Below are 25,912 nucleotides of genomic sequence, written 5' to 3'. Positions count from 1 at the left end.
TTAATTGACTAATCTTTACTAGCAATCCAAATTTAAGCATTGAAGCCAACAGGTGTATGAACAGCAAGAGAAAGGAAACCTACCTTGAAAGTTACAGTGGCCTTTGTGCAATAAAATCCTATAGAAACAATAGGATCCTTCAAAGTCTGTGCTTTTTGCTGATGCATGGCTGATGTAGGATCACTTCCAAGGTAGTCTTCCTCGCCATCATCATAACTCACAATTGCAGGCACAAACGACCAAGCCCATGATACCCATCCCTGGGGCTGCTCATCATCTTGCTGTGAATACAACTCCTGAGTTTTGTACTGAGCAGGATACTGCATATCTATTCTTGTTTCACCTTCAGCACCTATCAATAAAATAAAGCCATTTTAAATAAATCAAACTAGAGAATTTAACTGAGAGAAAAAACAGGAATACAACATCCTGTAAAAATGTTCTTCCCACATCCTTCTTTCTAGATACAAGATATGACTAAATCATACATTGGCTATTATTATTTGAAACCAACAATTAGCATTATCACTCTCAAGTTTCTATATGTTGTACTGTGTCAATGTCCTTTCGAAGGTTGAAGTTAATATTATATGTGGAGAGTAGTTTATCAAATGCACATCACTTTAAATGTATTTGGTAAGTACAAAGAATAAATTCATTCTTCAACATTTCACTCATTATTTAAAAAAAAAAAATTTTTTTTAACTTACCTCCCCAAAATAAACCTAATGTGCTCAATAACTGAAAGTTCTCTATTTCCTGATGTACTCAACTGAAAAGGCAAATGACAAGTGCTCCTGGGCAAATGCATTCCCCAAAACAAGAAATTATCCCAAAGGATAAAAAAAAAACTAAAATAAATGTTATAATGAAATGACTTGCATATGTAGCTAAGAAAGAGAACAATGTTGGTGACTCTTATTAGTGGGTAAGATAAATGTATAGGAAAGCTTTCCTATTCTACAGATAAAATTACAGCAAAGCAATTTTATTTGGTTACAAATTGGCAGACTAAGGCTTCAGACTCCAATCATTCTTTTAATTTAGTGCATGATAAAACTGTACCTTTGCAAAAACAAATTCCATCAAAGTCTCTTAACATTATTCTAACAATACAGAGCAAACAGGCACATCAGAGGAGAAAAACACATTATTTTTATGAAATTCAGGAAATAACACGGTCCAGCAGACTCAATTATATCTACTCTCTACTGCCTGATCTGTAAACACACACATTCCTGTAAATATCACCCTCATTCAGGTACACTTACAAAGTTTTCTAGCTAGAAAAACATTGTAACTTTTTTATTCTTACGCAAAGAGACCCTTGGAAAACCCTACACTCAAAGGTTGTGGCAAAAGGTCATTTGCCATATGCCGATTCTTCTTTCATCTGGAAAGGGAAAGGCTTGATAAACACTACTGTATTTTTACGCAAATAACAAGCACCTTGTACATTTTTTGCAAGTTGTGCCCTCCCCCCCAGAGACATTTTCATAAACGCACTAGTTTTTTTACAGCAACATGTAACAAATATTGGCATAGCAGGGCTTATGAAAATACCTCTAGATGGGTGGGCATGGTTGGCAAACAAACGCAAAAGGTGCACATCATTTGTGTAAAATTATGGTAATCACAGTACCTAAAATAAAATACTAACAGACCTTCAAAATAAATTGTAAATGTTATAAATCCAGAAAACGTTTTGCATATTTATACATGGTTTATATATGGTTTAACCATAAAATTATGTAAGTTTCTAGTAGATAAATAATGAAGGTTATTTACTAGCTGTCCCTAATAAAATGTCAAACATAGCAACAATTGTGAGGATGGTACAGGACTGGGTAGTGTTTCGTTCTAATGTGCATAGGGTCAGTATGAGTCAGAGCCGACTCGATGGCACTTAATGACAACAACAAGGTGTCAAATTGGATATCATCACTGTCTATCATCTTGGTTATAAAATAAGAAGTCAAGTCACCTCAACCCAAGGAAGCAGGGACCAGGTTGGGTCCACAGAAATGGACTCCGGACTTCTTTGTCTTTCCTATTAAAACAGAAGGGATATCTACTGCTTGAGCTTTTGAAGCAAAAGACCAAAAAAGGTCTGAGAAACCAGTAACTGTATTTTTTACTTACTATGGCCTTAAATAAAAAAAAAAAAAGATGACGACGACTTTGATGAAAGAGGAGCCCTGGTGGTCCAGTGGTTAAGAGCTATGGCTGCTAACCAAAAGGTCAGCAATTAAAATCTACGAGCTGCTCCCTGGAAATGATACGGGGCAGTTCTACTCTGTCTTATAGGGTCACTATGAGTCAGAAGTGACTCGATGGCAACGGGTTTAATTTTTTTTTTTTTTTTGGTTTGGTGAAAGATGCTTTCGAAGTTTTAAATCTTTGCTCGCTGCCTTGTAAACAGAATCAATTAGAGCCCAGAAAAGAAAAAACCATCTCCCTGATGTCTGGTCAGAATTTCCTAAGATACTGTCTTCCTTGGCACAGCACACCTTAACCTGAGGCCTTTGACAGAATTATGGAATATCTCAATATGAACATGTATATTATTTAACTAAAATCTAGCATTCACTTAATTTTAAATGTAGGTAGCAAATTAGAGTTATATTAGCAGTACCTATGACAATAATGCCTATAGAAATGACAGGTATTATATCAAGTAAAAGTTATGGAGCTATCTCAAAATATCACTTATACTCCTTACTACTTTGTAATTACAATAGCTATTAGAGCTACTGCTACATCTCATTATCTACTGTGTTAATATAAATGCACATATATTACTATATTAAAATTTCTTAAATATTTGATTATTGTATTTCAACATAATTAGTTCCTTGTGTAATCCTATATATTTTACTTTATGCACTAAAAACATTTAAGAATTCTGCATCTGGCCAACATAGAATGATAGAGAGCAGATTTACCCTACCACCTGAAAAAAATAACAAAAAAGATAAAATACATGAAATAATGATATTTAGACACTGGAAATCAGGGAATGAAAGACAGTGATCCCTGAGAGATGGAAAATAAAAGAGAGACTGCCCAAATTACTGCCTGATATGAGTCTCTAAGCCACAGCTAAGAAATAGATGATGAGACAGAGTAATTAGTCTGGAAAAATCTGTGGTGGCTAGAGTTTGAATGTCAGAGTATCAAACAAAAAAAGCTGATCAGAGAGAGTGCTCCTGAGATCTGCAAGGGTCCCCCCTCAAGGATTCAGCTGAGTAATGATCAGAGCTTGCACATGAGAAAACTACCATGAGAAGAATCGCCAGAAAGGCGCTGTCTTAGACTGGATTCTCTAGAGATGCAAAACCAGTAAAGTGCATAAATATATAGAGAGAGGGAGAGGTTTATATCAAGGAAATGGCTCACACAGCTGTAGAGGCTAGAACATTCCAAGTCCATGGGTCAGGATAGAGGCTTCTGCTGACTCACGTAGCCACGAGCCCAAATCAGCAGGTTGGAGAGCAGGGCTCTTGCTCATAGGCTGCAAAGATCAACAAATCCCAAGATCAGCAGTCAAGACCGCAGGTAAACTGCTAGCTCAAGCCCCAGGAATCGAAGGTCAGATAAGCATCCAGAATGGGCAAAAGCCTACAAGCCTTTCCAGAATGTCCGCTTTTATCCGATGCAGGCCACATACCCAAAGAAACTCCCTTTCAATTGACTGGCTACTCACAACAGATCCCACCATGAGGGGGGTCACATATCAGATCTCAACAGGGAAGTAATCACAACATTATATGACTGCCAAAACACTGAGAATCACGGCCTAGCCAAGCTGACACACAATCTTAACCATCACAGTCTACCCCATGTCAATTTGGCACCTGTACGCATCTCCTTAAACCATATATAATCTCTGAATAAAGACAATTATAAAGTCACAACTGTACCTAATGTGATACAACAAACACATACAACCAAAAATGCACTAGCCCTGTTTACATCTTTTATAACTGAAGAAAACAAAAATATTTGATGCACACATACAAAGCAAAAATACTCATAATAACTAGTCTTAGTCTCTGTAACTGGTCACATGGACATAACTGGTATTTAGAGCTACCTTCTTCCACCACCCATTTCATATTCCCTTTGCCCTCAGCAAGCATCTCAGCTGGTTGTGGTTTTTTACCTGGTGAGGTGATCCAAACCTTCATTCCTGAAGGGCCTAGGCCATTAGCAGTCATGTCAGAATGGGGTTGCTATAGTTTTCCACTGACTTTAATCACAGAGCATGGCAGTATTAAGGGGCTCCCTAAGGGACCTCCTGCATTCCAGAAATACTCTTCTTTACCTCCACTATGTAATATCAACCTGATTTCCTCTTGGTAAGCAGGATCAATCACACATGCCAGTAGGGTAACTCCTTCCTCTGAGGCTCAGAGGCATAAGGACCCCAAAGTGGCCAGGTACCATTCTTAACTTATAGTTCAATGGAATCAGTGACATGTCTCCAAGTGGGAGCATTCCTCCCTTTGGAACTCAGACCTCTAGACCTGCAGAGCATAAGGTCACAGGGACAGGATACAAAAATCTTTTGAGTGGTGCCATTCCCATTAATACCCCTTGATTCCTGGGCCCATGAATCCCGGCTATTAATGAAACAGCACCATATATTAGACGTAGGTTTAGAGCACATACAGTCTCATGGAGAACACTGCCCCAACCCTGCAAGGTACGGCCACCTAGCTGGCAACATAATTGTGTCTTTAGGAGGTCATTCCATTATCCCATCAAGCCAGCTGCTTCAGGATGATGGGGAACATGGTAAGACCAGTGAATTCCATGAGCATGGGCCCACTGCCTTCATTTTCTTGAAATAAGTCCCTTGATCCGAGGCGATGCTGTGTGAGATACCATGACAGTGGATAAGGCATTCTATAAGTTCACAGATGATAGTTTTGGCAGAAGCGTTGCGTGCAGGGACGGCAAATCCATATCCAGAGTAACTGTCTAGTCCAGTAAGAGAAAAATGCTGCCTCTTCCATGATGGAAGTGGTCTAACGTAATCAACTTGCCACCAGGTTGCTAGCTGATCTCCTCCAGGGATCATGCCATACTGGGGACTCCGTGTTGGTCTCTGCTACTGGCAGACCGGGCATTCAGCAGTGGCTGTAGCCAAGTCAGCCTTGGTGAATGGAAGTTCATGTTACTGTGCTCGTGTATAACCTCCATTCCAGGCACCATGGCCACTTTGTTCTTGAGCCTACTGAGCAAGGACAGGAGATGCTGGGGAAAGACTATGGCAGCTTCCAAAGAACACATAATCCTATTCACTTGATTGCTAAAATCCTCCTCTGCTGAGGTCACCCTTTGGTGAGCATTCACATGAGACACAAGTATCTTCACTTCTTTGGCCCAGTCAGAGAGGTCTATCCCTATACCTCTTCCGCATACCTCTTTGTCTCCAATTTTCCAATCATGTTCCTTCCAGTTCCCTGACCATCCAGCCAAACAACTGGCCACAGCCCAAGGAAACTCCCTTCCAACTGACTGGCTACTCACAGCAGACTCTATCTTGAGGGTGAGCACATATCAAATTTCAACAGGGAAGTGATCACAACATTATACGACTTCCAAAACACTGAGAATCATGGTCTAGCCAAGTTGACACATAATCTTAACATCACAGGAGCAAACGGAACAATTCCCAGAGCTCACATAGAATGGAGAATAGTTTATGTCCCCACCAGTGAGAAAGAAAAATCCTTGTAATTCACTGGGTATCAGGCAGAACACTCAGAAGGACAGAACAAAATTCCCTTTAAAAAAAAAAAAAACCCGTTGCCATCGAGTGGCGCAGTGGCTAAGAGCTGCAACTGCTAACCAAAAGGTTAGGGGTTCAAACCCACCAGCCGCTCCTTGGAAATTCTATGGGGCACTTCTACCCTGTCCTATAGGGTCGCTGTAAGTCAGAACAAAATTAGATCCAGGTTAATGGCTGTTCTGATCCCATGTAACAAAGCTTTAATGCAAGCCTCAAAAGGATCAGACTGTTCCAATAACTTAACTGCTTGCATACAAAAATATCCAGCACCCAAAAAAGTATAGTTCACAATGTCTGGCTTCTACTTAAAAATTATCAGGCAAACAAAGAAACAAAAAACTATGACTCACAATAAGAAAAAAAAGTCAGTCAGTAGAAACAGATCCAGAAATGACAGCGATCATAGAATTGGTAAATAAGGACAATAAAACAGCTACATAAATAAAATACGTCTGTTCAAGAAAGCATGAAAAAGGTTAAAGAAAGACACAGAAGACATTTTTTAAAGGCTCAAAATGAAGTTTTAGACATGAAAAATATAATGTCTGAGATGAAATATAAACCAGATGAGATTAACAGTACATTAGACACAGCAAAAGATTAGTCACCTTGAAGACAGCAACAGAAAATATCCAAAATAAAACACACACAGAAATGAAAGAAGAAAAATGAACAGAGTATTAGTAAGTCTGCTGAACAGCTTCAAGCAGCCTGATACAGACACAATTAGAGTCCTAAAAGGAGGAAAGGAGAATTTTATTAAAAAATTAAAAAATTGAAGAAATAAATAATGCCCAAAAGTTTTCCAAATAAAGCCAAAAACTATAAACCCACAGATCTAAAAAGCTCAAGAAACCCCCAGTAAAGAACCATGAAGAAAATGACACCAAGGTACATCATATAAGATTGCTATGAAAACTTCTGAGAAAGGATTCATAAATTTACCAGAATGTCAAAGGAGTCCTTGGCACATACAATAATCGGTTAAAAATCCCTGATTCGGACAAATGAGAAAACTCAGACTCCTTTGGAAGCAAACAGTAGAGTTGCTTTCTCCATCTCTTAACATTCTAAAAAAATTAAGTCACTTTCTTAGACAGATCACAAAAGGCAAGCGCCATAAAAGAAAAATTCAGAAATTACATTTCATCAAAATTTAAAACTTCTGCCCAGGAGACACTTATTAAAAATTCAATAGACAAGTCACAGGCTGGCAGGAAATATTCCTAAAACAAACCAAAGGACTTAAATTCAGAATGTAAGAAGAACTTCTACAACTTAATAATGGGGGTGGGGGGGCAGGAGTTTTAAAATGGGCAAATATATAACACATACATCACAATAACCACATGAAAAAGTTCAAAATAATTACTCACCAGGGACACGATGATACCACAACACAATGATGACACCACAACATACTTATCAGAATGGCAAAGGGTAAAAAACACTGCCCAACCAAATGTTGTCAAGGATGTGGGGCACCTGGAACTCTCAAATGTTGTTGATAGGAATGTAAAATGGTTACAACCACTCTGATAAAAAGGTTTCATCATTTTTTTTTTTTAAATTTACTCTTAGGTATTTACTCAAGAGAAAGAATATCACAAGTTTACAAAAGACGTGTACAAGAAGGCCCGTCAGAGCTTTATTTATAACAGCCAAAACCTGGAAAGAGTTCAAGTGTCCATCAACAGGGGATGGCTAAATAGACTACAGCAAGTTAATATAATGTACAACCACTAAGCAATAAAAAGGAAAGAACTACTGATATATGCAAGAACACAGATGAATCCCAAAATTATTATGCTTAACAAGAGTTTCACAAGAGAGTACATATAATTCCATTTATATGAAATTCTAGAATCAGCAAAACTAATCCATGGTTTAAAAAAAATTCAGAACAGTATTTCCTGAGGGGAGTGGGTATGAGAGGTAGAGTGACTAGAAGGGGGTAAGTGGGAAATCTGGGGGAAGATGTTAATAATTAAGGTCTTGATGTCTTAATGGTCTATGATTTTTGAGTCACACAGATATATGCATTTCTCAAAACTTGTCGATTAGACGGGGGGTGCAGACCCCAAATTCTCATAAGAAGACCAGACTTAATGGTCTGACTGAGACTAGAAGGACCTTGGAGGTCATGGTCCCCAGACCATCTATTAGCCCAAGACAGGAACCATTCCCAAAGTCAACTCTTCAGACAGGGATTGGACTGGACTAAAAAGACAGCCCTGAAGAGTAGGCTTCTTGGATCAAGTGGACACATGAGACTATGTTGGCATCTCCTGTGTGGAAGGGAGATGAGAGGACAGAGGTGGTCAGAAGCTCGCTGAATGGACATGAAAATAGAGAGTGGAGGGAAAGAGTGTCCTGTCTCATTAGGGGGAGAGCAATTAGGAGTATATAGCCAGATGTATATAAATTTCTGTATGAGAGACTGACTCGATTTGTAAACTTTCACTTAAAGCACAATAAAAATTAAAAAAAAAAAAATTCGTCGATTAGTATACTTAAGACCTGCATATTTCACTTGGTAAACTTTACCTTCAAAAAAATAAAATAAGAACCACTAACAAATATATACTCTAGTTAATGATATACAGCTGAAGTCTAGTGCTGAAGTGTACTGTCAGTAACTTACTCTTGAAAGGTAGCAAATAAATTGGTTGTAGTCATGAATGGAGAGACGGATGTTAGGTAGACAGACATGTGATAAAACGAATGTAATAAAATATTAACTGTAGAATACAGTTGTGCCACTGTATAAAACTTTTAACTTTTCTATATATTTCCAATTTTTTATAATAGGATGCTGGAAAAAAATTAATTGAAAACATTTTATGTGCTAGGTTTCGTTCTCAGGAGCTCACCAACAAAAAGGAATTCACTTCCTTTTCATTTTATAAAGATACATTTTGTACCTTTATACACTTGTTAATGTTGTTCCCTAGTTTTTGTAAGGTGATCAGAATTTTTTTATTGAGATATAATTCGAGTATCGTAAGATTCACCCTTTTGAAGTATACAATTTAATGGTTTAAAGTGTATTCACAAAATTGTACAGCCATAACCACTACTAATTTTAGAACATTTCATCACCCTAGAAAGAAAACCCATATGAATTAGTAGTTACTCCCTCCTCACCCAGCCCCTGGTAACCACTAATCTACTTTCTGCCTCTATACATTTGCCTATTCTTAACATTTCATATAAATGGAATCATGCAACATGTGGTCCTTTGTGACTGGCTTCTTTCACTGAGGATAATGCTTTCACTGTTTATACATGTTACAGCATGTATCAGTACTTCATTCCTTTCTATGGCTAAATAATAATATTCCACTTTATAGATAGTTCACATTTTGTTTACCCATTCATCAGCTGATGGACATGTGTGTTGTTTCCACTTTTTGGTTATTATGAATAACACTGACATGAACATTCATGTACAAATTTTTACGTGGACATATGTTATCAATTCTCTTGGGTATATACCTAGGAGTGAGGAATTGCTAAATGGCTCTAAATCGCCTATCCCATTTTACATTCCCATCATCAGTGTATGAGGTTCCAATTTCTCCACATCCTCACCTACACTTATTATGTGTCTTTTTGATAATAGCTATCCTAGTGGGGGAGCCCTGGTGGCGCAGCGATTAAGAGCTCGGTTACTAACCAAAAGGTTGGCAGTTCGAATCCACCAGCTGCTCCTTGGGAACCCTATGGGGCAGTTCTACTCTGTCAAGTCAACACCAACCTTTATCCTAGTGGGTGTGAACTGGCATCTCATTGTGGTTTTGATTTTCACTTCCCTAATTTTTTTTTAATTATTAATAATCTTGAGCATCTTTTCATGTTATTGTTGGCCATTTGTATATCTTCTACGGTGAAATGTCTATTCAAATTCTTTGCCCATTTTTTAAGTGGGGTATTTGCCCCTAAGTTTTCAATGTCCTTCTCCTAAGGTTCTATGTAATTAATATACATAATTTATAAATTATTATATATTAATTTATAACTTTATAAACTAATATAAGTTCTACGGAAATCATCTTCTTAAAAATTTCCTGGGTCTCACGCCTGATGCCAAGTCAAAATCCATAATTTCTTTCACATTTCTACTTCAGGTCATTCCTACTTCTATTTATCAGACATTCTACTATTCTACCACACATCATACTTTAACTGTTCTTGTGTCTGTCTATCCTATTGTAACTTAAGATTTTGGTAGAAGGGAATATGTTTATTTCTGTATTTTCCCACATTACCAAGTGTAATGTCTTAGTAAAAGTATAATGAATTGAATAACTGAGTTAGCCCACTAGGTATCCATCAATGAAGCATATTAGTCATTAATTAATAGAACTAAAATAACCTATTTAATTAGTCAGTTAAATAACTCTTTACAGAAAAATTACCAATACTACCACTACTAAACCTAGTCACCAATAAGTCAAAGGAAACCTTTAGTTTGCACAACCTTAATTTTTATAAAATAGACATTCTGAAAACATATCTATTAGAAGTATTAAAGTTATTTTTAGCACATAAGGAAAAAATCAGAATATCTAGCATGGAGAAAATAAAAATCAAAGTCGTATCAAACAACAAAAACACAATCATCCCATCACATTAGTGTACTGCAAAGCTCAATCGAATGTTTTAAAGTTTCCACTGGTAAAATACCTTGTGAGAACAAAAGTTGTAAATTAAACTTTCCATTATAGTTACCTGTAATGTTTCCTAACATTTCTTTATTGTGACAGGTAGGTTCCTCTGTTTCTCCATCTTTAAAATTGCCTATTTCTCCATAGTAAAGAGCAATCCCAAGTTGCATTATACGGATAAACATTGGCAGTTGTTGATCTGTGATGGAAAGTTTCAAACTCTCAACTAAGGTGTGAATCTATTTGAAAAACAAAAACATCCACAAAAACATGTTTAAAGAGAGTACCTTGTAACATAAACAGAAAATTTTTAAGTTATAAAATGATATATCATAAAAGAAATACTAATATCTCAAACAATTCTAATACTTAGGCCAAAATATTTTATCTAAAATCTTAGAAATTAAAGAATTTTGCTATGATGATAAATAAACTTTACAAAGAAACTGTATTAACCCCATATGATGTGGATGCAAATAGAATTGGTAATAAAAGAAATAATCACACTAGATTTCCAGATAAATTACTGCAGAAGGAAAATAAGCTATAAAAACAAAATACCTATTCTATAAAGTTATGAGTATAATAACAAAAACAGATCTGTCAAAACCAAGAATAGTAAGTTTCATGACATCATTCTAGTAAAATTTTTAATTGCTCTTTCCAGCTTTATTAACCAAAAAGAATACATACATATCCTAAAAACATATGTTAAGTGGGGAAAATACTAACATTATGAGTATGGAAGTAGGAAAATTATAAAATTTTTATTATGGAATATGGAAAACCATCTCAAATATATGCTCAAGAGAGTTTTTCAGATAAATCAAGAGATTTAAACATGAAAAATTTATAACATCAATCAATTATAAGAAAGAAGGTTAACTACTAACAAATCAGATATATAGCAGTAACCAAAGTTCTCCTTAAGAAAAAAGACAGCATTGGAATATAAACACAGCTACAGTGTAATGGCTTCCTGCTGTTATATAAACAGGGGATAAAACCAATTAAGCCATAAAGACAAGCTTCTTGGAAGGTTTATTTTGACTAACTGGTATTTGAGTGTCTATGAAACATGAAACAGAAATAATGGTAGTCATCGTATTTTCCGACAGAAATCACAAAAATTGTATTGCTGGTGGGGAGAAAGTTGTATATAGGGCAGAATTACCAAGTCATTAAATATTATATTTCAAACATGAATACAGATGTCTTAAAACTGATCTAAAAACCATACACTGAATAGACCGTGAAGAGGTAAAAAAAATACAGAGGGGACAGGGCAGGGAAGGTGTGTATAGTGCAAGCCTGCCAAGCTCTTGTTGGAGATTTATCTGCCACATCCTTTTCAACACTGTTACTCTACCAACAGCACTAGAGGTAAGGCAGTCTTAGTAGAATCAATAACAAAAACTCTTCAAAATCAGTAAGATTAATCCCCAATAGAAACATGGACAAAGAACATGAACAGATATTTCAAAGAACAATGACCAAACACATTTTTAAAAATCTAACTTCAATAATAAAATAAATATGAATTAAAATATATTATTTTTTGTCCAACGAGTAGGCAATTTTTTCAATATACTAATATGTAAGGATAGCAAGAGTATGGTAAGGATAGGACTGCTGTCTAACCTAAAACAGCAAATCTTACAACTCAATAAACCAAAAACAAAACCAAACTTAATGCCATCGAGTCGATTCCAACTCATAGGACAGGCCCTACAGGACAGAACAGAACTGCCCCATAGGATTTCCAATGAGCCTCTGGGGGATTCAAACTGCTGATCTTTTGGTTAGCAGCCATAGCTCTTAACCACTACGCCACCAGGGTTTCCTACATCACGACAGTATTAATAAAATACTAAATAAACCAACTGCAGTTGAACATTGTGATCTCCTATCTGGTGGTTACCACAGTCAAAACCTACATGTCAACAAGCCTATGTGTAAGATTTAGATATATAAGCACTGTTTGCAATGAAAAGGCACAGCTAATCAATTTTGAGAACACAAATTTACTTGTGTGCCAACACTAAGTTCTTCCTTAAATTCATTTATTTTTACTTTCCTCTAATTTAGTCCCATCTGTTAGATTTATACTAATGATCAATAAAATTATTTTATATAGTAAAGTTTCCATGTATCCATCACTTGCTTTCAAAATATTTCCTGAATTTACCTTCACATTCCCCAGCTTTACCAGAAATAGAAGACGAGATTAAAAAAAAAAATAAGCCCATAACTCTAAAACAAGGACATCAACACTACTGGGTTAAACAATTTCCTATGCTCATCACTGGCAAAGAAGCTAATTCAAAAACAGAAGAAAAATAACAGAATTTAAACAAAACAATGTGCACTATACATAGTTACCATCACTTTTTAAAACAGCCATACCCAGAAAGGCACATTAGTCAAAACTCTTGTTCAGACTTATGGTCAGCCTTTCCATTTTAAGTCTTTAGTAGTCAGAGGCTTGTAATTCACCAATAAAAATTTATTCCACATTAAAACTTGGTTAGCAAATTCAGAAGCCACAGTGTAAATTTCTTTCCCAAGATAAAAAAAAAATAGGTAAGTGGAAAGACGGGCATGTAAATATATAAATAGAACTCTGGAAAACTATTAAATAGTAAAAGAAGACAAGAATTTATGTTTAGAGACTAACTATACACATTGAAATATATACTAATACCTTGGAGAACAGCAAATTTTCAAATGTATCAAAAGAGATTACCTGGAAAATTCCCATACTCTATATAAGTTTTTAAGTACATTTTGAAACCACAGATAAAAGGCTAAAATTTCCTGAAAAAATATACTGTTGGGTTAGCATTATCAAGCCTTACAAAGTTACCTAAGAAAGAGAAGGGAAAATAACTACGGTTTTCAGATCATGTTGAACAAATTATAAGAACTGAAATATAGATTATTGATAGTTCTGATTCACTGTGGATACAATTACACTTTTTTACATGACCTCCTTTATCTACTTAAAGATTAGTATTTCTTACTAATGACATCTGAATAAACTAAAAAAGAAACTACAGGGACAGAAAAAAGTTGTCACCAAAATATCTCTGCTACAACACATAATACAAAAACCTATAAATATAAATTTTATAAGAATAGCATATATACTTAAAATATTTTTTGTTTTTTAATAAATTTGCTTGCATAAGAGCCAAAAAACAAAACAGAGACATGCAACTCAACTACTAGAAAAAGAGACACTTACTTTAATAACCGACGGCATCTTGTAATTTAGGTTATCATAAGTAAAATGCAGACGAGTTCTAAAGGAACATTTATACAACAAAGGATCTTGGTAAAATTCAATTTTACCACTGGCATTTCGCTTATCAAGACAAACTGTACAGTCAGAAAAATTAATAACCTTTCTTAGCACCAGATCAGTTGCTGAAAAAAAAGAAAAAAAAACTTTTTAAGTAAAAAGGAAAATTAGAAAAAAAGGCAATGATTATTTATTACTACAAATAGTAGTAAAAACAAATGTAGAAGCAAATAATCAGCATTTAATACCTGACGCCAGATACTATACAAAGAGCTTCTTGTTTATTATCTCATTTAAATCTTCCCAAAACCTCATTAAATAGGCACAATTATCTCCATTTTATATATGAGGAATCAAATAGAGTCGAAATGAGATGAAGTAGCTTGTCCCTGATTTGTACAACACTGAGGTATAAATTTATGTCAAAAATGATGGAAAACTTACCTACGGTTCTCGACCGCAATGAGCTATTAAATATGAATTCTAAAATAAAATATAATTCTTGAGAATCCACATTAAAAGTAACTTTTCAAACAACAGTTGTTCCATGCCATCGAGTCGATTTTGACTCAGAGCAACCCTGTGTGACAAAGCAGAACTGCTCCATAGGGTTCTCTAGCCTATAACCTTTGCTGGTGCAGATCATCAGGCTATCCTGCGGAGCTGCTGGGTGAACCATCAACCTTTCTGTTAGCAGCCAGATACTTAACCATTGCGCCACCATGGCTCTCACGAGTAATAGTTATTCATCTATTATTTATTTTACTCTAAAAAAACTCAGCGCTACCCTCTAAACCTATGCTGTCTGATACAGAAGCCACCAGCCAGATGTGATTATTTAAATGTATATTTAAATTAATTATTAAAACTGTATAAAATTACAATTTCATTTACTCAGTTGTACCAACCACATTTAAAGTGATCAAGAGTCACATGTGGCTAGTGGCTACCATATTAGATGATGAAAATATAAACACTTTCATCATAACAGAAAGTTCTACTGAACAGCATGGCTCTAAGAACAAAGAAATTTAACAGTACCAGTCTAAAAATCGCTGGTAAAGTATCAAACTAGAAAATGAGATCTTTAGCAAGCGAAAAATTTTATTTCTAATTGATTACCAATTCCTAGGTAAACATCAGGCCCAAATCTACTTCGCTAGTGGTTTTAAGTTAGCAGCTATCCATAGCTATATCCATGTAATCTCCAAAAAAATGAGATGTGCTTCAATCCATACTAATAATACCACTAGCTCTGAGTACATCCTGGCAATCTCTAACTTAATTCAACTTTTTAATTTTTGTTTCTTTTTTGCATTTAAGTTTTTAAAAAAGCAAAAATCAATTCTATACATTATATAAATAATATGATTCAGTTACTGATACTGTATTTAAATGAAAGCAACTTTAAGAAATCCTTGAAAAACCTCCTTCTCTCTCATTATGATAACAATAATAACTTGCATTTACTAAGTATCTGCTATTACCAAACACAAGACTAAGTCTTTCGCATGCATTATCTCTTGTAAAATATTTACGTGGTCATCTTTTAAAGATGTGAGAAGTGAGGCACAGGAAAGATAAGTAATTTATCTAGTATTACACTGTTTGTAGAAAGCAGAACCATCATTCAAGCTCTAGTAACCTTATTCCAGAGTGCACGTTGTTATCCATCGTAAGAATGTAAAGCTGTCATATTTCATGGGTATTCCAGAAAATTACCATTCCAGTGAGAGGAAATTGTAAGTTTTGAAAATGTTATTCTTAAACGCTAAACATAAGAGCAACTATCTTTTAAAAAAAATTATAAAATCCTTAACCTCAGGGGGGGTCTATTAACTTCCTGAAATTGTACGCTAAATTTTGTATATGTACATTTCTCCAGGCTGAAGGTGTAAAGCTTACATTAGATTTATCAGAGACAGTTGGCCTAAAAAAAAGGTTAAGACTCAAGAAAACTGAATTACAGGAAAACATACACTGTGGTTGATATTTACTCACCAGAAATATCCATGAATGCACGATCCCATAATTCATCTACTGTATAGCATTCTGCAGAAGTGATGTTGACTGAGAGAACGATATCATCTTCAACATATTTTAGTATGAGATTATTTATAACAATGTTTACATTATTTACAACTCGTCTAATCAGGCTCTGCACATAACCTACAAAATAGGGAGGAAAAGGATTTAATTAGCCACAAGTGTATTCAGTAAATTATTTCTTAAAACTTTATTGAACTTAATGCACATGAAAAAAAAAATCATTGCTGACGAGTCAATTCCAACTCACAGCGACCCTATAGGACACAGTAAAACTGTCCCATAGGTTTCCAAGGAGCAGCTGGTGGATTTGAACTACCGATCTTTTGGTTAGAAGCCACAGCTCTTAACCACTGCGCGCCCAGGACTCCAAGATAGGTAATATTAAGAGGCTTATCAAAGTGACACAGGTAGTAAGTAGCAGATCCAGCGGAGGCAGGGGGGAGGGGGGATCATTACCAAGACAGTCTATTTAGTGAAGTGTTCACTGATTAAGAGAAACCATATAGACCATACTTTTTTATTATTTTTGTTGTTGTTTGTCATACAGCAATTCAACAATCGCTACATGTACAATTAATGACACTGATTACATTCTTCAGGTTGTTCAACCATTCTCATTTTCCAAGTTGTTCTTCCCTCATTAACATAAACTCACTGCTCCTTAGGTTTCCTATCTAATCCTTGGAGTTGCTGTTGTCAGTTTGATCCCATACAGACAGTTCTTAAAAAAGCACAATTCTCAAGGCAGACATTCTTTACTAGTTAAGCTAAACTATTGCCTGGTTTTAAGAAGACTTCTGGGGATATTTCTGTTTTAAGGTTTAAAGATTATCTCTGGGCAATAGTTTCAGGGGTCTGTCCAGGATACATGTCTCCAGAAAGTCTGAATTTCATGAGAATTTGAAATTCTGTTCTAAATTTTCCCACTTTTGATCAGGATTCTTCTATAAAGTCTTCGATCAAAATATTCAGTAATGGTAGCCGGGCACCAACCAGTTCTTCTGGTCGCATGGCAAAGGGGACACCTGTTCACAGAGGCAATTAGCCATACATTTCCTCCTACTATTTTTTTATTCCTGACTCTCCTTCTTCCTCTGCTACTCTAGGAGACCACACCTTCTTAATAACATAAAACTAGATCTCATACAATGATATTCCTATACTACAAGTACTTTGTCTGGTTTCTGCCTATTTTATACTATTTTCCCAAAAGAAAAAAGATTACTATATGGTGATTATACAATATATTAGGAGAAGATTAGAGGAACTGTAATTTAGTTCTTTAAGCTTCTTTTTGAACCAGCTGTCCTCATCTCTTCCTACTTTAAAAGCCATAAAAAAATTTTTAAAGTTAGGCCTGGGGGAGGAAAGATAGGAGAAATGGAACTATCCTAATGGATTCAATTATTAACACTTACTAATATTGAAACATGGTTAAGAAAATGTAGACAGGAAGAGCTACAGAGAGAGAAAAAAGAACACAATGAACAAGACAGAAAAATGAAAAGTATACAAGGAAAAACTATTAGATGAAAGCTAAATGAGAACATGGGAATAAAAAAGAGAAACAGAAATAACTGTTTTTTTAAAAAATGACTCAAAACAAGTAATTTCTCTCTATGCCTTACCTAGAATCTCCAAAAAATTTCTTTTAATTTCCTGCTACTGTGAAATACTCTGTCATCTCAGTAGTCTCTTACATAATAAATGTGTATATCGGATACATTACTGAGAAATTTAATTGAAAATATCAATAAAACCAATTAAACATAAACAGCATAAGAAAAGGCGTGAAAAAAAAAATAAAACCTTTTCGCTTCATTCAAATGCATTTTCTCCTACAAAAACCTGCTTAAAAACTAATTATACGCTTATATTCCTTAAGCCAGAACTTCACTGGACAAAACAGAATCAACTTCCTTCAGCAGCTCACATAGTTAACATCTAAAATGAGGACTGCTGGGGGAAGGCTTCTTAAAATCTATTCAACGATTAACATGTTTTCAAAATCCAATTCTGTTATCTATTCCCAATGGATGTAAATAAGAAATGGCATACTACATAGGTTCAAGTTTTTCTAAGTATATGGAAATTACTAGAAGTTTTTAAAGTGTCAATTATCGTGTGCTATAAAATTAACAAAGTGTTAATAAATTTAAAGCAAGATACTCTTCTATGAAAATAGATGCTAAAGTAATTCTAAAAATAAGGCTTCCAGAAGAAATTTTAAGAATCAAAATTTTCAATCTTAGAATGTACATTTCCATGCTATTGCTATTCAACATAGAGTAGTTAAATATCTTATCTTTAAGAAGTCAAGTCAGGATGACCAATATGGGTTTTCCTATTTCTGAAAATTATGTCATCTACACAGAATTCATAAAAACTGCTTAAGAGTTCATGAGCTTGTATTATTTTCAAAACACAGAATAAACCCTCCAAGATAGCACTGGAGAAAATGTATAATGCAAAGTAATAAAAACACAGTAGTATAAATGTATTTTAACTGACAGAATACTACCAATGCATTTTTCATCTATTTGTTAATATTTCCCGCAGTTTCTCACCATAAAATTGACATACAAACTGAGATGAATAAGCCAATTCACCAAAATAAAAGAATCAAATATCTAAAAAGAACCACTTCTATAGAAGACTATTTTTCCTTATTAAAAATATACCACCAAAGTAACACGGAACTTGCCAATGGAATAAATAGTGCATCATCTCTATAATCCTTCACAATAACTTGGTTCTAAGTAAACTACAAAATAGTATAAAACATCAGATCTAATAGTCTCATTGCTCCATATTTAGAGAATCTCCAGGAATTTATCTGTTCAAATGACTTAGTAGCAATCCAGATCTACTCTGCGAGCGTCTGAAAATGCAAGGTCACCTTAAGTATGAGAGCATATATTATATTAGATGGCTTTAAGACAATATCCTATTACTTGTCTACCTTTTCAGAAATTCCTATCATTATGCACACCCTCCCCACCCCACACCATACAAACCCCATTCCTGTAAACACATACATCTAGTCCAATGGGGCCAAATGAAACAACAATGAATTTTTCATTGACTTTACTCCTTGACATACAATGAATTATGTCTCAAAAAAAATATGTATTGGAATCCTAACCCCTATACCTGTGAATGTAATCCTGTTTGGAAATAGGGTTTTTGTTATGTTAAGGAGGCCATTAGCAGTGTAGGGTATGTTCTAAACCTAATCACATCTGAATTATAAAAAGCACAGATCAGACACAGATGTATACACAAACTGGGGAAGACAGAAGCCACGTGAGGATTGCCAAGAACCAAAGAATACCTGGGGCTGCTGACAAGAAGGGAATTTACACAGCATAGACCCTGATTTGGACTTTCATCCTCCAGACTGTGAGAAAATAAATTTCTGTTCTTTACAATCACCTACCTGTAGTACAAGCAATCCCGGGGTTACAAACATCCAACTCAGGGACAACTCCTACTCACCCCTAAATGTTACGTAACTTTGCCATCACTTTGAAAAGACTAAACCAACCCCTACTAGCAATAAATTCTTCATGACATTCACCTTTACTTGCTGCACATGTAGCTTCACCTTTCAAATCACTGAAAAGGCTTCTAGCATTTTCTTGCACTAGCCAAAAACCTAAACCCATTGCCATCCAGTCGATTCCAATTCATACCAACCATACAGGACAGAGTAGAACTGCCCTAAAGGGTTTCCAAGGAGCAGCTGGTAGATTCAAACTACTGACCTTTTCCTTAGCAGGGGGGTTCTTAACCACCTCACCACCAAGGCTCTTCCTTGCACTAAAGCTTAAGGCTAAATAAGAATAGTATGCACCTGTTTCGACTTACCTACGAATTCTGAAAGACATACTCGGGAACGGATCTTGTTCGTAACCTGGGGACTGCCTGTACTTGTGTTACAGCAGCACTACCTAAGTAAGACACTCATGTTCTTCCTTGGTCCATTCTCCCTTCATGTTCAAGTCCAGTATAAATGTCATCTCCACTATGTCCTCTTCTCCTATGTCCCCTACCCTACCTATTAACAGTTAAGGAGACTTGTCTCTACCACTATTCTTGGGCTTATATTACTACAGTCATTTCTATGTGTGTATCTACTTATCTTCCCTGTTAAAGTATGAAATTCCAGTGGGTAATAATTATATCTCTTTCTCTGATCTTCTTAAATTAAATGGTTTACGTCAAATAATCTTGGTTACAAAGCGACAGTGTCTACATCCAATTCATCCTGATGTGGTCACCAATAATCCACATTGCTCAAAATCAGGAAATCCATGGTTGATGACTTGGTTTAAAAAAAAAAAAAAAAAAACCAAACACATTGCCATCTAGTCGATTCCAACTCATAGCAACCCCACAGGACAAAGTATAATTGCCCCATAGGATTTCCAAGGGGCAGCTGATGGCAAACTGCCAACCTTTTGGTTAGCACCTATCTTAGTCATCTTTCCCAGTGCCGTCGAGTCAATTTAGTCATCTAGTGCTGCTATAACAGAAATACCACAAGTGGATGGCTTTAACAAACAGAAGTTTACTCTCTCATAGTTAGTAGGCCAGAAGTCCAAATTCAGGGCACAGCTTTCTCTATCAGCTCTGGAGGAAGGTGCCTGTCATCAGTCTTTCCTGGTCTAGGAGCTTCTCTGCACAGGAACCCCGGGTCCAAAGGACACACTCTCCTCCTGGTGCTGCTTTCTTGGTGGTATGAGGGCCCACTGTCTCTCTGCTTGCTTCCTCTTTTATATCTCAAAGATTTCCTCAGGACACAATTCGATCTTGTAGATTGAGTCCTGCCTTATCAACATAACTGCCACTAATCCCATCTCACCAACATCATAGAGATAGGATTTACAATACATAGGAAATTCACAAAATGATGGACGATTACACAATATTGGGAATGATGGCCTAGCCAAATTGAGACAAATATTTTTGGGGGACACAACTCAATCCATAACAGCAGCTGAGCACTTAACCACTGGACCACTAGGGTTATACGTAGATATTTTATTTAAGGAAAGATACTTAATTTAAACAGAAAGACTACCTCTGTAAACAGGCTCCCCAGAATACCTTGGCCAGGTAGAGTAAAGGATATACAGATATTACCCAAAAATATCGCAGTCTAGTTCTTTGGTGTAAAACTAATCCGTAGGTTTTGTACCATCATATAAACAATTTAGGTTCAAACGGTAAAAGGAAAAATAAGTTCTTTGTAATGTTCTTGCCTCTTCTGGAAGGTTCAAATTGTTTCAGAATAAAAACTTATTTTAAAAGGCTCAGGAAATAATGAATTTTTATTGTCAATGCAGTACAAAGGTCCAATAAAACATGAATTAAAAAGCACCCATCATATCTGACAACTAGATGGTAAATATGACAGTTTCTGTCAGAGCTATGGAAAATAGCTGTCCGTTGAGATTTCTGCTATCGCCATTGTTATTTAAGATAGTTGCAAAAGTTCTAGATAACTAAATAAGTGGAAAAAGAGAAATAAGTATAAATATTGGAAAGAATACTAAATTTATCATCACACAAAGATGACAGTATTATTTACATTAAAAAATCCAGAGGAATCAGACATGGAAGGGACTGGACAATGGGTTGGAGAGAGAGATGCTGACGAAGAGTGAGCTACTTGTATACGGTGGACACTTGAGACTGTGTTGGCATCTCCTGTCTGGAGGGGAGATAGGAGGGTAGAGAGGGTTAGAAACTGGCAAAATTGTCATGAAAGGAGAGACTGGAAGGAGGGAGCGGGCTGACTCATTAGGTGGAGAGTAAGTGGGAGTATAGAGTAAGGTGTATATAAGCTTATATGTGACAGACTGACTTGATTTGTAAACGTTCACTTAAAGCTCAATAAAAATTATTAAAAAAAAAAAAAATCCAGAGGAAACAACTGAAAACTACTGACTACTGATCAGCGAACAAAACATAAAAATTAGCTTTACTATATAACAAAGTGATGAAAAGAAAATAAAATAGTAGAAAATTATAATCCCATGTTAGCAATGAAATAAATGAGTTAGCATTTGTCATCTATAAAAGTTTCAAAGAAATGTTTTTTAATAATAAAAATCAGCATTGGACCAAAAATGTGCTTGTATGAAACTACTGGTACAAACTTTTCACAGAGTAATTGTCCACACATGCCAAAAACCTTAAAATTACTCATATACTTTGACTCTATAAATTGGTAAGAATTTATCCTAAGGAAATAAAATCATAGGTATACGCAAAGATTCACCTACCAGTAGATTTTTTAAAGCGTATTATAAAACTGAAAATGACAAATAACCCAAATATCAAACAAAAAGGAATCAGTTAAATAACTATAGAATAGGTATACAATAGAATATATACAGTGATTAAAATAATATCGTAAAAGAAATATTAATGGCCTAGAAACATGTTCCTAAAGAAACATTAAATTTTTAAAAAACGCAGATTATAAAGAAAATGTGTGTGTGTGTGTGTGCGCGCGCGTGTGCGTGTGCAGAAAGAAAAGAGTCTCTAAAACGCTGTACTGCAAAATGTTAACAGGTTCCTATTCTGGGTAAGACAGTGTAAGCAGATGCTAACCTGTCTTTAAACATAAATGTAGCCACAAAACCCAGAGAGAATGTATGAACAGCTATTTCAGGAACCTGATAAGTAAATAGCATGCATGAAAGCGGAAACAGAGCAATGTAAAACAGGACTTGTAAGGATAAAACAAATCATACAATGGTTGATATAAATTAAATTATGTCAACAATTACATTCTAATTTAATTTTATTGTGGTGAGAGAGAATGGTCAATATGATAATGATTCTTTAAAATTTTTCAAGACTTCTTTTCTGACCTAGTCTGGGTAAATGTCTGAAAATATTCAAAGTGGGCATCAAAACAATATTTACACTGTCTTACCTGCTGGGGCACTACGAGTTGGAATCAATTCGACAGCACTGGGTTTGGTTTTTGGTTTTGGTATCTGCTGGGTACAGAGTTCTAAGTGTATCTACTAAAAAAACTTGTTATTTTTTATATCCAAAACTTCAAGTTTTAGGGGGGTTGATTTTTTCTGCTTGACCTATCACATTTCAAGGCTATATTGTTAGCTACATACAAAGTCATAACATATTTTTTTGGAGAACTGTACCGTTTATTATAACTTAGTATCTCTATTAATTATCTCCATTAACACTTTTTGCCTTAAATTTTATTTTACCTGATTTTCATATTACAAATACAGATTTATTTTTGGCTAGTGTTTGTCTGGTATGTCATTACCCATCCTTTCATTTTCAATCTTTCTTCCCCCTTTGTTTTACGTGTATGCTTTGGAAGTCACACACACCTGAGTATAGTCACTGCTTTGTTTTGTTGTTTCTGGGTGCCAACAAATCAGTTCTGACACACAGAGACCCTACAGTACAACAGAACAAAACACTGCCCAGTTCTGCAACATCCTCACAATCATTGCTATGTTTGGGCCTACCGTTGCAGCCATTATGTCAATCCATCTCATTGAGGTTCTTCCTTTTTTTTTGCTGACCCTGTACTTTACCAAGCACGCTGCCCTTCTCCAGGGACTGGTCCCTCCTGATAACATGTTCAAAGTACCTAAGACAAAGTCTCACTATCCTCACTTCTAAGGAGCATTCTGACCGTACCAAGAAAGCCAAGGCAGATTTGTATAAACATAGATTTGTTCATTCTTCCAGCAGTCCATGGTATAGTCAATACTGTCCCACAACATAGTAATTCAAAGGCATCCATTCTTCAGCCTTCCTTACTCACTGTTCCGCTTTCATAAGCATATGAGGTGACTGAAAATATCATGGCTTGGGTCAGGCGCACCTTAGTCCTCAAAGCAACATCTTTGCTTTTTAACACTTCAAACAGATCTTTTGCAGCAGATTTGCCAGTGTAATATGTCGTTGAGTGTGAATCCAAGTAAAATGAAATCCCTGACAACTTCAATATTTTCTCCATTAATCATGATGTTGCTTATTGGTCCAGTTGTAAGGATTTTTCTTTATGTTGAGGTGCAATCATTACTGAAGGCCGTATTCTTTGATATTCATTAGTAAGTGCTTCAAGTCCTCTTCACTTTCAGCAAGCAAGGTTGTGTCATCTGCATATTACAGGTTGTTAATTAGTCTTCAATCCTGATGCCAAGGTCTTCTTCATATAGTCCAGCTTCTCTGATTATTTGTCCAGCATACAGATTGAATAAGTATGCTGAAACGATACAACCCTGACTCACATCCTTCCTGACTTTAAACCAATCGGTATCCCCTTGTTCTGCTGGAACGACTGCCTCTTGGTCTATGTACATTTTCCGCATGAGCACAATTAAGTGTTCAGGAATTCCCATTCTTCACAATGTTATCCATAATTTGTTATGATCCACACAGTCAGATGCGTTTGTATAGTCAATAAAACACAGGTAAACATGGTATTCTCTGCTTTCGGCCAAGATCATCTGACATCAGCAATGATATCCCTCATTCCACGTCCTCTTCTGGATCCGGCTTGAATTTCTGGTAGTTCCCTGTCGGTGTACTGCTGCAACCACTTTTGAATGATCTTCAGCAAAATTTCCTTACATATGATATGAATGATATTGTTCAATAACTTCCACATTCTGTTGGATCACCCCTCTTTGGAATGAGCACAAATATGGATCTCTTCCAGTCGGCTGACTAGGCAGCTGTCTTTCAAATTTCTTGACACAGATGATTAAGTACTTCCAGTGTTGCATCAGTTTGCTGAAACATCTCAACTGATATTCCGTCGATTCCTGAAGTCTTATTTGTCTCCAATGCCTTCAGTGCAGGTTCCTTTTACTGTCCATAAAATATTATTAGCGCTTCCTTAAAGCTCCACTTTTGTTTCGCTTTGTATTGTGGTTGGCGGTTTACAAAATCTCCTATACTAAAGAGTTAAGTCTTTGAAGGCAAAGACGGCCTTCAATGAGTTGGTTTAGCATATTCTGACTTACAGAAAAAAAAAAAAAATAGAGCTATAAAGATTTAGAGAATTAAACAGCCTGCCTCAAATACAACATTTTAAGAGTCAATCTAATTAAAACAAAATGAAAGCTCTTCAATTATCACTTTTTCTGTAATAAAATATAAACTGCAGATATTTTTAACATTAAACACAAAATAATAGTTTGAAGCATAACCTACTTAAAAATAGATCAGTATGCTAATGAGAAAGAACACTTGTGTGGCAGAGATGTCTGGCTAGTCATCAATAATTTGTGCTCCCCTGCCCAGTATGTAGGATTGTCAGGAAGATGAAACCTCCTAGCAATATATAGCATTCAAGCAAATAGTTTCCCTCAATGGAATTTGAACAAAAGGGCTACATATCATTTCCAGCCTGGGGTTATTAAGCCTGGATGAATCTTTCACAGAGTCCCTGGGTAGTGCAAATGGTCAATGAGTTCAGCTGCTGACCTAAAGGGTGGACATTAAAGTCTACCCAGAGGCGCCTCAAGCCTCAAAAAAAAAGACCCAGCAATCTACTTCTGAAAAATCAACCACTGAAAACCCTATGGAGCAGAGCTCTACTCTGACACACAAGGGGTCACAATGGGTCAGAACTGACTCAATGGCAACTGGTTTGGTTTGGGTTTAGGTGTTCTACAGTCTCTCTCCTCTTGAAACAGGCTGAAAACAACAGAACCCAAAGTTTGGCCTAGGCGACAGCAGAGCTTCAAAACAAAAGGAGCCTGGGTTCTTAGTGAAACACTATCTTTGGGCTGGAACATGAAGGACTAACACTTCTGTTGTGGTGGTTGCCATTGAGTCAACTCCGACTCATGGCGACCTTATGTACAACGGAATGAAACGCTTCCCAGTCCTGCATCATCCTCACAATCATCATCATGTATGAGTCCATGATGCAGCTACTGTGCCAATCCATTTCCCCGAAAAGCTCCCACACCCCTGTTGGCTCTCTACTTCACCAAACATGATTTTCTCCTCTAGCAAATGATCCCTCCTGATGATATGTCCAAAGCAAACAAGTCAGTCAATGTTCTGTTGTGA

At 35.9% G+C, this 25,912-nt stretch overlaps 1 protein-coding gene across 28 annotated transcripts in view; it reads right to left on the bottom strand.

The window, feature by feature from the left end:
• Positions 1–25,912, bottom strand: part of VPS13B (vacuolar protein sorting 13 homolog B) — a 916,907-nt gene that overhangs the window by 824,543 nt on the left and 66,452 nt on the right. For all 28 annotated transcript variants that reach the window (XR_010317809.1, XR_010317810.1, XR_010317811.1 and 25 more), the window contains exons 4-7: positions 15,776–15,943; positions 13,718–13,899; positions 10,535–10,709; positions 84–352 (exon numbers count right to left, since the gene is read on the bottom strand). Coding sequence is in view for 25 of the 28 variants with exons in the window: in XM_064267936.1 (XP_064124006.1) it covers positions 84–352; positions 10,535–10,709; positions 13,718–13,899; positions 15,776–15,943 (794 nt within the window). In the remaining 3 variants the exon portion in view is untranslated. The remainder of the gene's footprint in view (positions 1–83; positions 353–10,534; positions 10,710–13,717; positions 13,900–15,775; positions 15,944–25,912) is intronic.

The sequence above is a fragment of the Loxodonta africana genome, chromosome 14 (genome assembly GCF_030014295.1).
Source record: "Loxodonta africana isolate mLoxAfr1 chromosome 14, mLoxAfr1.hap2, whole genome shotgun sequence".
NCBI classification, from domain to species: domain Eukaryota; kingdom Metazoa; phylum Chordata; class Mammalia; order Proboscidea; family Elephantidae; genus Loxodonta; species Loxodonta africana.
This window is presented reverse-complemented; position numbering and strand designations above follow the sequence as displayed.